The 16,747-nt window shown below is 42.9% G+C and overlaps 1 protein-coding gene across 2 annotated transcripts in view; it reads left to right on the forward strand.

Moving 5' to 3' along the window:
* Positions 1–6,216: 6,216 nt before the first annotated feature.
* hdac11 (histone deacetylase 11) overlaps positions 6,217–16,747 on the forward strand; it is an 83,228-nt gene continuing 72,697 nt past the window's right edge. The window contains exons 1-5 of one of the 2 annotated variants that reach the window (XM_067998696.1): positions 6,217–6,526; positions 9,498–9,537; positions 10,810–10,881; positions 11,605–11,753; positions 12,108–12,208. In XM_067998696.1, the coding sequence (XP_067854797.1) occupies positions 10,847–10,881; positions 11,605–11,753; positions 12,108–12,208 (285 nt within the window). In that variant the 5' untranslated portion in view covers positions 6,217–6,526; positions 9,498–9,537; positions 10,810–10,846. The remainder of the gene's footprint in view (positions 6,527–9,497; positions 9,538–10,809; positions 10,882–11,604; positions 11,754–12,107; positions 12,209–16,747) is intronic. The other variant, XM_067998697.1, reaches the window with a different exon arrangement.

Genomic DNA, 16,747 nt, shown 5'->3' on the forward strand with positions numbered 1-16,747 from the left:
GATGATCTGGCATGTCTTGCAGAGGTTACCGTGGCAGGGTTGTGTGGCGTCGTGGACGCTGTTCTCTTGAAAGCTAGGTAGTTTGCTGCGAACGATGGTCTGTTTGAGGTTGGGTGGCTGTTTAAAGGCGAGTAGTGGAGGTGTGGGGATGGCCATAGCGAGGTGTTTGTCCTCATTGATGACATGTTGAAGGCTGCGGAGAACATGGCGTAGTTTCTCCGCTCCGGGGAAGTACTGGACAACAAAGGGTACTCTGTTGGTTGCGTCCCGTGTTAGTCTCCTGAGGAGGTCTATGCGATTTTTTGCTGTGGCCCGTCGGAACTGTCGATCGATGAGTCGAGCGTCATATCCCGTTCTTACTAGGGCGTCTTTCAGCGTCTGTAGGTGTCCATCGCGTTCCTCCTCGTCTGAGCAGACCCTGTGTATTCGCAGGGCCTGTCCATAGGGGATGGCCTCTTTGACGTGGTTAGGGTGGAAGCTGGAAAAGTGGAGCATCGTGAGGTTGTCCGTGGGCTTGCGGTAGAGTGAGGTGCTGAGGTGCCCGTCTTTGATGGAGATTCGTGTGTCCAAGAAAGAAACTGATTCTGAGGAGTAGTCCATGGTGAGCTTGATGGTGGGATGGAACTTGTTGATGTTATCGTGTAGTCTCTTTAGTGATTCCTTGCCGTGGGTCCATAGAAAGAAAATGTCGTCGATGTATCTGGTGTATAGTGTTGGTTGGAGGTCTTGTGCAGTGAAGAAGTCCTGCTCGAACTTGTGCATGAAAATGTTGGCGTATTGGGGTGCGAATTTGGTCCCCATGGCTGTTCCGTGTGTTTGGGTAAAGAACTGGTTATCGAAGGTGAAGACATTGTGATCCAGGATGAAGCGGATGAGTTGTAGGATGGCTTCCGGAGATTGGCTGTTGTTGGTGTTGAGTATTGATGCTGTCGCAGCGATGCCGTCATCGTGGGGGATACTGGTGTAGAGTGCCGAGACGTCCATCGTGGTGAGAAGTGTTCCTGGTTCAACTGGTCCGTGGGTACTGAGTTTTTGTAGGAAGTCTGTAGTGTCACGACAGAAGCTGGGGGTTCCCTGTACGATGGGTTTCAGGATGCCCTCGATGTATCCAGAGAGGTTCTCACACAGGGTTCCGTTGCCTGATACGATGGGACGTCCGGGTGTGTTGGCTTTGTGTATCTTTGGGAGGCAGTAGAAGTCTCCCACGCGGGGATTACGTGGGATGAGAATGCGTAGGATGCTTTGAAGGTCTGGATCGAAGGTCTTGATCAGTTTGTTGAGCTGGTGGGTGTGTTCTTTGGTCGGATCTGCAAGTAACCGTCTGTAGTGTTCCTGGTTGTCCAGTTGTCGGTATGCTTCTTTGCAATAGTCTGTTCTGTTCTGTATGACTATGGCTCCTCCTTTGTCCGCTGGTTTGATGACGATGTTGCGGTTGGTCTTGAGAGCGTTGATGGCGTTGCGTTGTGCTCGGGTGACATTCTGGACTGTCTTCTGAGTGCGGCTGATGAATCTGGCATTGACGCATTTCCTGACAGCTTGAGCATACATGTCCAGCTGAGGGCAGCGACCCTCCGGAGGAGTCCAGTTTGACTCTTTCCGACAACGCAAAATCGTCGAGCAGAAATTGATAGCCAAGTTCCGCACCCATGAGGACGGCCTCAACCGGGATCTTGGGTTCATGTCACGCTACACGTTACCCCACCAGCGAACAAATGTTATCTGTTTTTAATATAATGGGTCATTTGCTGGCTCTCTCTGCCTTCCGGATGTTTCTGCCTCTCTCTGTGTTTTTTTTTCTCTGTTTTTTTTTCCCTGTTTGTTTTTTTATTGAATGTGTATTCGGAGGTTCTGCAGGTAACACCTCTCTGTCTGAACACGGTGATTGCCTTGGCAACGGGCAGTTGCAGGGGCAGTCTGTAAACACCATTTATTATTGTTCAATATGTATAAATGCGTAGGCTTCAGGGAGATCTTGAAACATTTGCCTGAGGAAGGAGAAAATCTCCGAAAGCTTGTGAATTTAAAATAAAATTGCTGGACTATAACTTGGTGTTGTAAAATTGTTTACAATTGTCAACCCCAGTCCATCACCGGCATCTCCACATCATGACTACCATCGACACCACAAACTGCCGGCTCACAGTGGAAAGGATATCCAAGAAGATCGCGCATTTAGACACAGACATCAAGTTTTTACAGAGCTGCAAGAAAGCAGACAAGATCCCGAAAGGACTCCAGATCACGAACCCACTCAAGTCCACATACAACTCGGATTACGCTGAGAGACTCTGCCGCCGTACCTCTCGCACACTCCGCAACCATCTCATACACCAACTCTACAGCAGACGCCACAACCTCGAAACCAAGATAGAGTCCATACTCTCAACCTGTACTCAGGACACAGCAGACCAGCTACGTTATACCGCCAAACAGACGAGGCAACGGAACTACGCTGCCTACATGAAAACCAAGAGCAGGAAGCTTGAGAAACTCGGCATCACCACCAGCAACGACCAAGCTTCCCCTGGTACCACGGTTGCAACCACAGGGAAGTCTATTGTCAATTTATCCGACCACACCCTTCAACCAGACGAAATCGAAGTTCTCAGCCGAGGGCTCAATTTCTGCCCCACTACCAAAATGGACCCCACTAGTCTCGCGGCGGACACAGAGGAATTCATCAGGAGAATGAGGCTCCGGGAATTCTACCACAAACCCCAAGATTTCAGCAGCGAACCCAATGAGACAATCGACGATCCGGAACAGCAGACAGAGGGATCCGCGGTACAGCAACCGAAGAGGAAAGAGTCAAACTGGACTCCTCCGGAGGGTCGCTGCCCTCAGCTGGACATGTATGCTCAAGCTGTCAGGAAATGCGTCAATGCCAGATTCATCAGCCGCACTCAGAAGACAGTCCAGAATGTCACCCGAGCACAACGCAACGCCATCAACGCTCTCAAGACCAACCGCAACATCGTCATCAAACCAGCGGACAAAGGAGGAGCCATAGTCATACAGAACAGAACAGACTATTGCAAAGAAGCATACCGACAACTGGACAACCAGGAACACTACAGACGGTTACTTGCAGATCCGACCAAAGAACACACCCACCAGCTCAACAAACTGATCAAGACCTTCGATCCAGACCTTCAAAGCATCCTACGCATTCTCATCCCACGTAATCCCCGCGTGGGAGACTTCTACTGCCTCCCAAAGATACACAAAGCCAACACACCCGGACGTCCCATCGTATCAGGCAACGGAACCCTGTGTGAGAACCTCTCTGGATACATCGAGGGCATCCTGAAACCCATCGTACAGGGAACCCCCAGCTTCTGTCGTGACACTACAGACTTCCTACAAAAACTCAGTACCCACGGACCAGTTGAACCAGGAACACTTCTCACCACGATGGACGTCTCGGCACTCTACACCAGTATCCCCCACGATGACGGCATCGCTGCGACAGCATCAATACTCAACACCAACAACAGCCAATCTCCGGAAGCCATCCTACAACTCATCCGCTTCATCCTGGATCACAATGTCTTCACCTTCGATAACCAGTTCTTTACCCAAACACACGGAACAGCCATGGGGACCAAATTCGCACCCCAATACGCCAACATTTTCATGCACAAGTTCGAGCAGGACTTCTTCACTGCACAAGACCTCCAACCAACACTATACACCAGATACATCGACGACATTTTCTTTCTATGGACCCACGGCAAGGAATCACTAAAGAGACTACACGATAACATCAACAAGTTCCATCCCACCATCAAGCTCACCATGGACTACTCCTCAGAATCAGTTTCTTTCTTGGACACACGAATCTCCATCAAAGACGGGCACCTCAGCACCTCACTCTACCGCAAGCCCACGGACAACCTCACGATGCTCCACTTTTCCAGCTTCCACCCTAACCACGTCAAAGAGGCCATCCCCTATGGACAGGCCCTGCGAATACACAGGGTCTGCTCAGACGAGGAGGAACGCGATGGACACCTACAGACGCTGAAAGACGCCCTAGTAAGAACGGGATATGACGCTCGACTCATCGATCGACAGTTCCGACGGGCCACAGCAAAAAATCGCATAGACCTCCTCAGGAGACTAACACGGGACGCAACCAACAGAGTACCCTTTGTTGTCCAGTACTTCCCCGGAGCGGAGAAACTACGCCATGTTCTCCGCAGCCTTCAACATGTCATCAATGAGGACAAACACCTCGCTATGGCCATCCCCACACCTCCACTACTCGCCTTTAAACAGCCACCCAACCTCAAACAGACCATCGTTCGCAGCAAACTACCTAGCTTTCAAGAGAACAGCGTCCACGACGCCACACAACCCTGCCACGGTAACCTCTGCAAGACATGCCAGATCATCGACACAGATACCACCATCACACGAGATGACACCACCCACCAGGTGCATGGTTCATACTCCTGTGACTCAGCCAACGTTGTCTACCTCATACGTTGCAGGAAAGGATGCCCCAGAGCATGGTACATTGGCGAGACCATGCAGACGCTGCGACAACGGATGAACGGACACCGCGCAACAATCGCCAAACAGGAGGGTTCCCTCCCAGTCGGGGAACACTTCAGCAGTCATGGACATTCATCCACCGACCTTCGGGTAAGCGTACTCCAAGGCGGCCTTCGAGACACACGACAACGCAAAATCGTCGAGCAGAAATTGATAGCCAAGTTCCGCACCCATGAGGACGGCCTCAACCGGGATCTTGGGTTCATGTCACGCTACACGTTACCCCACCAGCGAACAAATGTTATCTGTTTTTAATATAATGGGTCATTTGCTGGCTCTCTCTGCCTTCCGGATGTTTCTGCCTCTCTCTGTGTTTTTTTTTCTCTGTTTTTTTTTCCCTGTTTGTTTTTTTATTGAATGTGTATTCGGAGGTTCTGCAGGTAACACCTCTCTGTCTGAACACGGTGATTGCCTTGGCAACGGGCAGTTGCAGGGGCAGTCTGTAAACACCATTTATTATTGTTCAATATGTATAAATGCGTAGGCTTCAGGGAGATCTTGAAACATTTGCCTGAGGAAGGAGAAAATCTCCGAAAGCTTGTGAATTTAAAATAAAATTGCTGGACTATAACTTGGTGTTGTAAAATTGTTTACAATTGTCAACCCCAGTCCATCACCGGCATCTCCACATCAGGTTTAAAATGGGCAGAGGTGTTCTAGATCCTATGGCTAAATTCAATGCGTGAGGGAGAGATGCAGATTTCACCTTGCTCCCGTAGAACTACAATACCCAGAATGCACTGTCACAATACAAAACAATTACAAAATCAAACCCAAAGTGTGAGTGATAGAAAAGATTTTTTTCAACAGTCTGTCATTAAATAAGAATTCAGTGCAAATGGTGTTGTGTGGGATGAGACGGGGAGGGGGGAAAGGGAGAGAGAAAAGGGAGGATGATGGTGTTTATAAGCTGCTTTGATGCTGAGCTTGGACACTGTTCGAATCCACCAGGCCTACCTGTTGAGGTGCAATTTGATTGTGGAAAAAGTCTGCCTGGCAATGCTAGGCCAATAGCAGCTTCAGTGAGAGTTATCCATCCACTATGGGGAGTAAGGACTGGAAAAAAATATTATAATCATGCAAATAACTGAGGAAAAAGAAGCAAGGTTTGATAATATAAAGAGCTGGGACTTAGGGATTTGGGGGAGGAAGAACTTACTTGCAGCTTAAGCAAGTTTTGTAAAGCAGTAGATAAATGTATCTGTGAGTTCTGTACCTATTAATAAAGTATGTAACAATTTTACCTTGTGTCAGCCATATGATACATTGCTTGAGGACGTTTGTTTTCTGTATTGAAACAACAGGCGAAGTAATGTCTTATTTAGACTTCAGCCATTAAAAGCCACACCAAACTACTCGTGCAACACCACCTGAGATTCACTAGTACATTTTAAAATGTTTGATTTCGGTTATTTGTGGAGTGTGTTGTGTTGATACATAAAACGCCACCTTCGATCACCGATCGAAGCGGAGCCAAACAGCAACCCAACTTGCGCTCTGATAACTTCATCAATTCCATTAAATAGTGCCCACGCGTCCTTTTGCAACGAGGCGGTATGTACACATATTCGTCTGAACTTTGCGAACGGACCATTGCATTGTCTGAGTAAAGCAGCTGTGATGCACAATGAATGAGACAGAAAGCAGCGTGACGTTTGGTACTGCGCACAATCGATGCGTGATGAGGGAGCGCCGTGCCCGCAGCTTATTTACAGCAGAGCCTTAACGTTAATGGCAGAATAGTCGAGTGTGACCTTTTCAAAGGTGATACTCTATAAACCAATTATATTAAACGCAAAATCAGCTTCGCTTGCAGAGGCAGCCGCGGAGAAGGCAGCTGGACTGAATTTGCAGCCTCTCAGTCCCAAGTCGCTGGATCAGGTGGAATTTTTAAATCGTCAGGCCCGAAGAGCTGAGTTCTGTCGTGGTGAGGGTTGTTGTGGCTGTCAGCTCGCACTGTTAACAGGTACATGCTTATTCTGCACGTTAGAATGACTCTAATTTTGCCGGTAAGTGTTGTTAGGCCAACCCTGATTGCGTAAACGCCTGGGTGTTTCAGTTATTTATATCCTGAACGGAGGCGTTCAACTTGTACACACGCACTGCACTTACAATTCATTCTGGGATTTGTAGTTTTTGTTGCAATTTTGGGGTCCACCTGTGCCGTTGAGAAGTGTCAGATTCAACCAGAAACAATGACTTTTATTAACTCCTAAATTGTCTGTTATTATTAAATTTATTAACTTAGCCATAATTCAAGAAGAGGAAGACCAGGACACAATGTGTTCGTTTCTGTTGTAAATATAGCCAATTTTAGGGCTTATAATATAATGGCATTTATGCATCACTGACAGCGGAACTGAGACAGGAAGGAACTGTACCGTTGGGACGGGCAGCACAGAGTGGATAAATAAAGCTGTAGAAAGGACTTTAAACCAATAGGAGAGGGGATTTGGGTAGAAATAATAGTAAGGAAAAGAAGGTATGAGAGCAATGGTCAGAGTATAAAATGTGATAAAGATAATATAAATACTCTGGGTACAGACCATGTTATAGGCAGTAATAACAAAATACTTGATAAAAATAAAGCAAGAGTGATGAAAAATAAGAATATGTTAAATTACTGGTATAACTATGTACAGAGCTTAAGCAACAAAAAAGATGCTTAGTCAAAATGTATGCCCAGAGCACCATCAGGCCATATGATGTTGTAGCCATTGCAGAGACACGGGTACAAGCTGGGAGCTAAATATTCCAGGCCATAGATCTTAAAATTGAGGCGTTGCCAGACCTTTTTAAAATTCTCACCCCTCTGTGGCCTTGCCCCTCTCTATCTCTATAACCTCCACCAGCCCTGGAACCCTTCAACATCTCTATGCTCCTGCAATTGTTGCCTCTTGTGCATCCCTGATTTTCATCGTTTCACAATTGGTGGCCATACCTTTAGTTGCCTAGGCCTTAAGCTCTGAAATTCCCCCTCTAAGCATCTCAGCCTCTCAACCTTTCCTCCTTTTAAGATGCTCCTTAAAACCTACTTCTTTGACCAAGCTTTTGGTTACCTGTCCTAATATCTCCTTATGTGGTTTGATGTCAAATTCTGTTTGATAATGCTCCTGTGAAGTGCCTTGGGACATTTTACTATGTTAAAGGTGATATATCAATACAAGTTGTTGTTGTTGACTGAGATAGGAGGAGTAGCAATATTGATAAATGACAAAATTACTGTAGTAGTAAGGGTGAGCAGGCAGTGGAAACACTGAGTAGAATTAAGGAACAGCAAAGGATGCAAGACTGTGGAATGCACTGTCTGAAAGGGTGGTAGAAGCAGATCCAATAGTAACTTTCACAAGGAAGTTGGATATATACTTGAAAAGGAAAGAAATGCAGGGATATGGTGAAAGAGCAGGGGAGTGGGACTAATTAGATAGTTCTTTCAAAGTGCTGGCACAGGCATGGTGGACTCAAAGGCCTCCTGTTCTGTTTAATTCAAGAGTTGTCTACAGACTTCCTAATAGTAGTGATGTTGTGGTGGGATGCATAAGTACAGAGACCAGAGAAGCCTGTAGGGAAAAACAATGTGGGTATAATGGGTGATTTAAATTTTGACATACTAGGAGAAGCAAAACAGCTGAAGTTGTAAAGGCAGTGAATTTCTAGAATATATGCGGGACAGTTTTCTTTAACAGTGTTTTAGAGCTGACGAGAACAGACCATACTAGATTTAGTGATGACTAACTAGCCAGAATTGGTTAACAATCTAATGTTAAGGGAACATCTTGCAACCAGTGGCCATGATATGATCAAATTTGATATTAAGTTTGAGAGGGAGAAGGGAGTCACAAACCCAGGTTGTATATTTAAGTCAGGCAAATTTTGAAGGGCTGAGATAAATTGACCACATTAAACTGGCCGAAATATTAACTGGTAAATTTATAGAAAAATATTCAAGACAAAAGCTTCACTTAACTTATTGTAGTTAAGCGACCATGGTCAACAAATGAGGTAGAGACCTTCAAGTAAACATTTTAATCAAGGTATTAAAGCAAACATGAGGATTTTCAATTACTAAAATTAATAATTCTATAATTGAGATGTAATTTTTAAATGTTTTATATTTAAAAAAATATTAGTTTGGATATTAGACATTTCAGTTACTGAGGAAATAAAAGTGGTGACCAATTTTCTTTCCAGTGTTTTGAGTAGATTGATTTGTTCATTTTTTCTTTGCTTCAATTTTCTTATTGGTAATTCTGCTGACTGGTCAATTGGGATTGGTTGTTTTCATAAGTCTTTTGCAGTTTCTCATTGACAGTTTTCTACCTATTTACTTGGCTTTTGAAGCCTCTTTATTTACTGCTGTTTTACATTGATCCAATCAACAAAGTACAGTGGTGAAATAATATTGGAGCCAGTGAATTAAATAAACAATACTAGAGCTACAGAATTACATAATTAATATCATAGCCACAGAAGTATAAGGGTCAGAAATTATCTAAATCATATTGAAGCCATGGAATTAGATAAATGATATTGCAGCCACAGAATTAAATGTGTAATATCGGAATCCACAGAAATAACATTGGTGTCATTAACAACCCATTGGGTACCCATTTGGGTACACAGGGGTCTTGCTACCTACCTCCTACCAAACATGTCAATTCATTTACGTAATAATGGGCACAATCATAGAATTCAAACTAGAAAATAGCTTTAATGCTCCCACAAAACTTAAAAGTTAACTAATAACTGTAAATCAATGGCCCTGATATATTGTATGTTACATGAGATAAAACAGCATAGTCTCTGACTCTCCAGAAGCAATGTAACAGGAGATTGGTTCATAAATATGTTCTGTATAATGCATGCCATCATGGTGTAACACTTCATGTAATGCTCCTGTATCATTCTTAATCAAAGACAAATTTATTCTATTCCAGCCCTGACTTCCATTTTCTTCGGATCTGCAGCAGACCATGGGTAAGTAAGTTTAAAACCAATTAAAACAATTGACAAACCCCAAGCTAGGTGTAAATGTAGGAAAGTTTAATCTTTTTAAGGATTGATTTTTTTTTCCCCAAGTAGAATAACTTACACTTTTTCTACTTGCACTCGGTTCAGTTTTTTTTACAGATTGCAAAGCAGTCTTAAATTGCTGTTTCAATCCCTTCTCCAAGAACATACTAGTTCCACATGGGTCAGTTATCAATGAGTCAAAGAAAGCCAGGGTTTTCTTTTGCAGACTGACCTTTAAGTGGATTCATTATTCATTTCAATCATGCAGAGTAACTAGGCCTTTTAGCCTGGACAGGACATATACCAGTATTGTATTTACATGGTGTAATGCTCCTGTTCTTATAAAACAGTGTTCACTGAAACTGTTCACTAGTTGGTGAGTATCAAACCCGACAGTGAGGCTGTTACACTATCAAGTTTGGCATGAATGAGCAGCCAGTGATGGATAGAAAGTGATAGAGACCCCATTGAGCAGGGGAGAGGAGAGGGATGTATTTTGCTGTGTCGAGTGAAAAAGGGGAAACATTGGGGGACATAGGCAAGAGAAATTCTTTGAGATTGTGTGTGAGAAAGGGCATCCCTGGCTGAACTGGGAGCAAGAAGGACTGTTGCAGGGCTGTATATAATGAGGGAAAGGGAGACCTTATAGAAAAAGTGATTCCGTCAGAGACAGATATGACCATGAGAGTGAGAGAGATAGAGAAAGTACGTGTATGTGTGATACAAACAGAAGGATAAAGTAAACAAAGAAAGACTTTGCATTTTGTATAGCCTTTCATAACCTCAGGACATCCCAAAGTGCTTCACAGCCAATGAAGCACCTATGAAGTGTCGATACTGTTGTAATGTAAGTAAGTAAGTGCAATGCAAATGCAGCAGGCAATTTGTGTACAGTAAGGTTCCATAAACAGCAATGGGATTATGACCAGGTAATCTGTTTTTTGTGTTGTATGAGGGCTGAATGTATGTCAGAACACTGGGAGAACTCCTCTCCTCTGCTCTTCTTTGAAAGATGTCATGGGATTATTTACGTCCACCTGAGAGGGTAGAAGGGGCCTTGGTTTAACTCCTTGTCCAAAAAAACTTGTGGGAGAGAAACAGAGAGACACAATGTTTATTTTTGTTGTGAGCAAGGCAACAAGATTAACGAGTCACTTAACACAATTGATTTAAAAACCTTGTACAGAAAAGATTGTAGGAAATTCAAGAAAAGGTTAATTATTGTGTCTTCTCCAGACTAATCGTATAAAAGATCAAGTATGTAAGAAAGAAGATGTCAGTGCAACAAAGCAGACAGAAAGACGACCTGTAAGTTGTAGATATTTTTCAGTGTCTTGAACTGTATTAGTCGTTATATTTTGCAATGGGATATGATTGAGGTTAGCTTTGGTATTGATAATTTCATATTACCTTTGCTACATTACATTAAATAGCAATACCAATGCCTGTACATCAGATCTTTGATATGGGTTCCAGGTGCAGTGCTGAGCTATGCAGACCAGGATGCTTCTATGTTCAATCTCTGGTCTTTTGCTAAATTGGTTATGTACCCAGGGTAGCGGCATGGGCACAAGATTTGGCCTCCGTATCTCCAGACTTGGTTGGGGGGTGGGTGGGGGCAGGGTATTAGCCTAAGTTCTTGCTTCTTTATTGCTGTTCAGTGACCCCCGAACGTCTCTGGATAGTGGATGAGAATACGAGGACAAGTGATGGTGGTGGGCTGGGTTTTAACCTCAAAGGAAAATAACATTTCCACCAATTTTAAGTTTGCTGGTATCTTTTCTGGTATCCTGGTGGGCCAGAATGTTTTTTTGAATGGGGGGAGGGGATGGAATATGGCACAAGCTCCAGCTCAAGACTATAGCACTAGACAGTAGCATTAATGACTTTCAGATGGAACCACATTAAGGTGACCAAAATCATGCAATCAATACCTCCACCTCCCCATTTTGTTGATTAATAAAAATACAACCCAAGTATCTTCCTTGTTATCCTTTAAAATTCTTAAAATGTTTTAATGCTCATTTAAAGGCCACATAGAACCAACCTCTATATTGATCTTCCACCAACGCTATGGCCTATTGTATATTCTCCTGACTATAATATCGCCTTCCTGGGCCTGGAAAAACTTCATCCTTTTGATTCGGGAAAGTGGGGGAAAATTGTCAACTTTTTAAAAGGTATGTCACTTTTTAAATAATTTTTAATTATTTGAAATGTTTTAGGAACCAAAGAAATTTCAGTTAACCAATTTGCTCATGGTATTTTGCATGTATAATTGTTTCACACAGAAATGCTGCTCATATGTTCAGAGCATAGGAAATTCAGTGATCATAAGCTTGAGAATTTTGTTTGTTCTCTCAACTCTTGGCGTTGCAAGGAAAGTGCAGTATTTGAGATCTTACTCAGGATGAGTGCAATTTTGAGCAAATTCTTAGTACTTTCATGTTTTGGTAATATCACTAGTTTGAAAAGATAGCTAGCTATCTTTGCAAACCCTGACCTTTTTTTCTCTCGTACTTGTGTACTTTTAGAAGAGAAGATGATAAATGATGAGACCATTGTGAAAGCTCGAGAAGCGCAGGACGAAGACTTGTTGGTAGTGCACACAAGGCGGTATCTCAATAAACTCAAGGTGACTTGCTTTCCATGCTTTTTTCATGATTCTCAACTGTGGATGGAAATCTATCCATTGAATTAAACTGAAAAAAAAATCAATGTGCAGTTCATTAAATCATATACCAAAATCTTAAAACAACTGGGAGAAAAATGTTAATTTACGTCAATGGAGAGGTTAAATATTTATGAAGATGTCTTTTTTTTTAAAGGTATCCTTTGTTTGTGCTCAGTCTTTTATTCTGCCTTAATGTTAAGATATCAGAGGAGTCTGTAAGCAAAACTCTTGGTCAGTATTGCCTTTAACCCAAGATAGAATCGATTTTATATTTTTATTTTGTAATCTATTAGAAGTTTGGGAGAAGCATCGAATATTCTGATGAGCAAAGTTAATATTAAATGTTAGATTTTGCCTCTTGAAGCCTTTTTTTAATACATTTTATTTCCTCATGTTCTCTATCAGAGTTTAAGTAAAACCTTCCATTTGGCATGTATTGAGAAAGAAATGAAGAACATACAATTGATTAGGAACAGGAGTAGGCCATTCAGCCCCTCGTGTCTGCTGCGCCATTTGATGAGATCACGGCTGATCTGTGATCTAACTCCATATACCTGTGGTCTGAAATAAAACTATGAACCAACAAAGCTGCAGTTGAATTATCAGTGCTATATTTGGGATATAAATTATATTCCTCCGATGGTCTTGTATTTATCGTAGTAGGTACAGCACACGAGGAGGCCATTCAACTCATCGTGCCTGTGCCAGAACTTTGAAAGAGCTATCTAATTAGTCCCATTCCCCTGCTCTTTCCCCTTGGCCCTGTAATTTTTTCCCTTCAGATACTTATCCAATTCCCTTTTGAAAGTTACTATTGAATCTGCTTCCACCACCCTTTCAGGCAGTGCATTCCAGATCATTACAACTCGCTGCGTTAAAAAAAATGTTTCCTCATGTCACCTCTGGCTCTTTTGCCGATCACCTTTAAATCTGTGTCCTCTGGTTACTGATCCTTCCAGCCCTGGGAACAGTTTCTCCTTATTTACTCTGTCAAGACAGTTCATGATTTTGAATACCCCTATCAAATCTCTCCTTAACCTTCTCTGTTCTAAGGAGAACAACTCCATTCTCTTCACATAACTGAAGTCCCTCATCCTGGTACCAATCTAGTAAACCTCTTCTGCACCCTTTCTAAGGCCTTGACATCCTTCCTAAAGTGTGGTGCCCAGAATTGAATACAATTCTCCAGCTAAGGCCTAACTAGTGTTTTATAAAGGTTTAGTATAACTTCCTTGCTTTTGTACTCTATGCCTCTATTAATAAAGCCCAGAATCACAAGTGCTTTTTTAATAGCCTTCTCAACTTGTCCTGCCACCTTCAATGATTTGTGTATGTTCACCCCCTGTTCCTACACCCCCTTTTTAAATTGTACCATTTAGTTTATATTACCTCTGCTCATTCTTCCTTCCAAAATGCTTCACTTCACACTTCTCTGCATTAAATTTCATCTGCCACGTGTCTGCCCATTTCACCAGTCTGTCTATGTCCTCCTGAAGTCTGTTACTATCTAGCTTTGGATGCCCTTCCTTTCCCCCTCATGGGAATGTGTCTACTCTGTACCCGAACCAACTCCTCCTTGAAGGCCTCCCATTGTTTAATTACTGTTTTGCCGACCAATTTTTGATTCCAATCCACCTAGGGAAGATCCATTTGTAACTCACTGAAATTTGCCCTCCTCCAGTTAAGTATTTTCACATTTGATTTTTCATTGTCCTTTTCCATAACTATTCTAAACCAAATGATATTATGATCACTGTTCCCCAAATGCTTCCCCACTGAAATATGCTCCACCTGCCCCACTTCATTCCCCAGAACCAGATCCAGAACTGTTACTAAGTAAATAAATCAAATTTACTTTAAATGCAAAGGATATTAATATGTAGATTGTGGACTCATTCTGGCGATACTGTGATTTTTTTTGCCTCAGTGCTGCTTTTTCTTATATATCTTTGAACAAGTGGTTTGTGAAGATTGTGCGGTATGAATATGTTTTCTGTTTGTTCTTTTAAAATAAGAAGCCAAGGAGACCATAAATTTGATACTGCACATCAAATTTGGCATATGACTTATCAGTACAGTGGTTCTCAAACTGGAAGCCATGTCCCATGTGACCTGCGCCGGTAGGAGCATAATGAGCGACCCAACCAGCTCTTGTGATCTGTTGCTGCTTTTTGCCTGACACTCCTGATGCAGCCACACCCTACCTGTTGCTGATGCTCCTGAGACTGGTCCCGCTCCCAATCTTTCACTACAGTTTCTCTCCACACAACAACATGAACATTGCAGGAAATGGGGTGGGGAGGAGGAGGAGGAGGAGGAAAATTGCTGCGACAGATGTCAAAGTAAATTAATGGAGACAAATAGAACGCTAAAATAGTGGCGTGAAGAGGGAAAGGAAACTAAAGGGTTAGAGAGAAAAACAAATGGAGAGCGAGAAACCAAAGGAAGCAGCAGTATAAACAGGTTATGTGAAAACAAGAGAAGAAAAGAGACCACGAGGGAAACATTGGAGAGGAGGGCAGAAGTAAAGGAGGAGAGTTTTTTTTTAAATTTGCAGATTTGTTGGTTGGAGTATCCACAGCATGTGAGGGATAAGACTATGAAAAATTATGATTGGGCCTCATAGCCTGGTGTGAAAAAAGTTTCTGAACCATTGACCTATGGAATAGTCAGTCAACTGCAGTGTATTCTGGGACAAGATCATTCAATTCTGTCACATAGTCAGTCCTTAATAAACTGAATTTCATAGCCAGAAATTTAACTGGACCAGCCATATAAATACTGTGGCTACAAGAGCAGGTCAGAGGCTGGCTATTTTGCAGCGAGTGACTCACCTCCTGACTCCCTGAAGCCTTTCCACAATCTACAAGGCGCAAGTCAGGAGTGTGATGGAATACTCTCCACTTGCTTAGATGAGTGCAGCTCCAACAACACTCAAGAAGCTCGACACCATCCAGGACAAAGCAGCCCGCTTGATTGGCACCCCATCCACCACCCTAAACGTTCACTCCCTTCACCACCGGCGCACTGTGGCTGCAGTGTGTACCATCCACAGGATGCACTGCAGCAACTCGCCAAGGCTTCTTCGACAGCACCTCCCAAACCTGCGACCTCTACCACCTAGAAGGACAAGAGCAGCAGGTACATGGGAACAACACCACTTGCACATTCCCCTCCAAGTCACACACGATCCCGACTTGGAAATATATCGCCGTTCCTTCATCGTCGCTGGGTCAAAATCCTGGAACTCCCTTCCTAACAGCATAGTGGGAGAACCTTCACCACACTGACTGCAGCGTTCAAGAAGGCAGCTCATCACCACCACCACCTTCTCAAGGGCGATTAGGGATGGGCAATAAATGCCGGCCTCACCAGCGACACCCACATCTCATGAACGAATAAAAAAAATAATAACCCATGCTTGAAACTGTCCCACTTACATTGATTGCACTTCACAGAACAATTCCATGGCTGTAAGTTAATTTACAATCTAGAGCATAGTGTATATTCTGCAATAGCTTGGAAAGTGCATGTGTGTCGACTATTGTGTGTTTAAGATATATGGCAGGCAAAATGTTGAATGAAACAGGTGTAGTGGACAGGACAAATGTGATACTCTGAACAGAGCAGACACGACCATGAATCAAGTCAGCATCTACACTGCACTTCCTTTTTTTTTTCAAGCTAGAAATAAAGGTGGGTTTATCTTGTACTAGGACTGATTATCAGAGCATATATTTTAATCCGTTTACACTGACATTGGAAGGTTAAATTTACTCAGGTTGGAATTGTGAATTACTAATATAACAAGGGATATTGGCTGTTAATACAATCAGGTATTGATTTACTTAGAAATGGAGAATAATATACATCTAAAAGTTGGAAAATTATGTTCAATAACAGATAATTTTGCAGTGTTTATATATCTTTAGACCAGTATAGACTAACTGCAAAAATATGAAACTGACCTTCGTTGCTTCCATGTAAATAAGATGTGTGATGTTTCTCTCTTTAAAAAAAATCTCTTCTCCCCTCTCCTGAAGGAGCTGATTTATGTTTTGTTTATGGTTCCATTTGCTGCAGCCTCCCTCCAGTACCTTGCTCAAGTGCCGATTTCATGTATGTGAGCCAGTAATGAAAGTAGACAGGCTATTTGACCATGGGGGCAACACAGCTGTGCCCATTTCTGTCTTGCTTAATGTCCGCATCTAACCTCTGAGTCAAATTTTGTGGGCTTAGGGCTTGAGTGTATCAAGTAGACTGATACTCCTGTGCAGTACCAAAGATCTATATACTGCATTGTTAAAGATCTAATCCCTTGGATGAGAGGTTTTGTTTTGGTTATTAAGACGGATGTTAGATCCTCATAAGAGCAGGGCGTTCTTCCAGTATCCTAGCCAGCATTGGTGCCACAACCATCGCTATCTAAAGCAGATTAACTGGTCATTCATTTCATTGCTGTTTGTGGGTTTGTGCAAATTAACAGTCACGTTAACCTTC

This window comes from Heptranchias perlo, chromosome 17, assembly GCF_035084215.1.
Source record: "Heptranchias perlo isolate sHepPer1 chromosome 17, sHepPer1.hap1, whole genome shotgun sequence".
NCBI lineage: Eukaryota > Metazoa > Chordata > Chondrichthyes > Hexanchiformes > Hexanchidae > Heptranchias > Heptranchias perlo.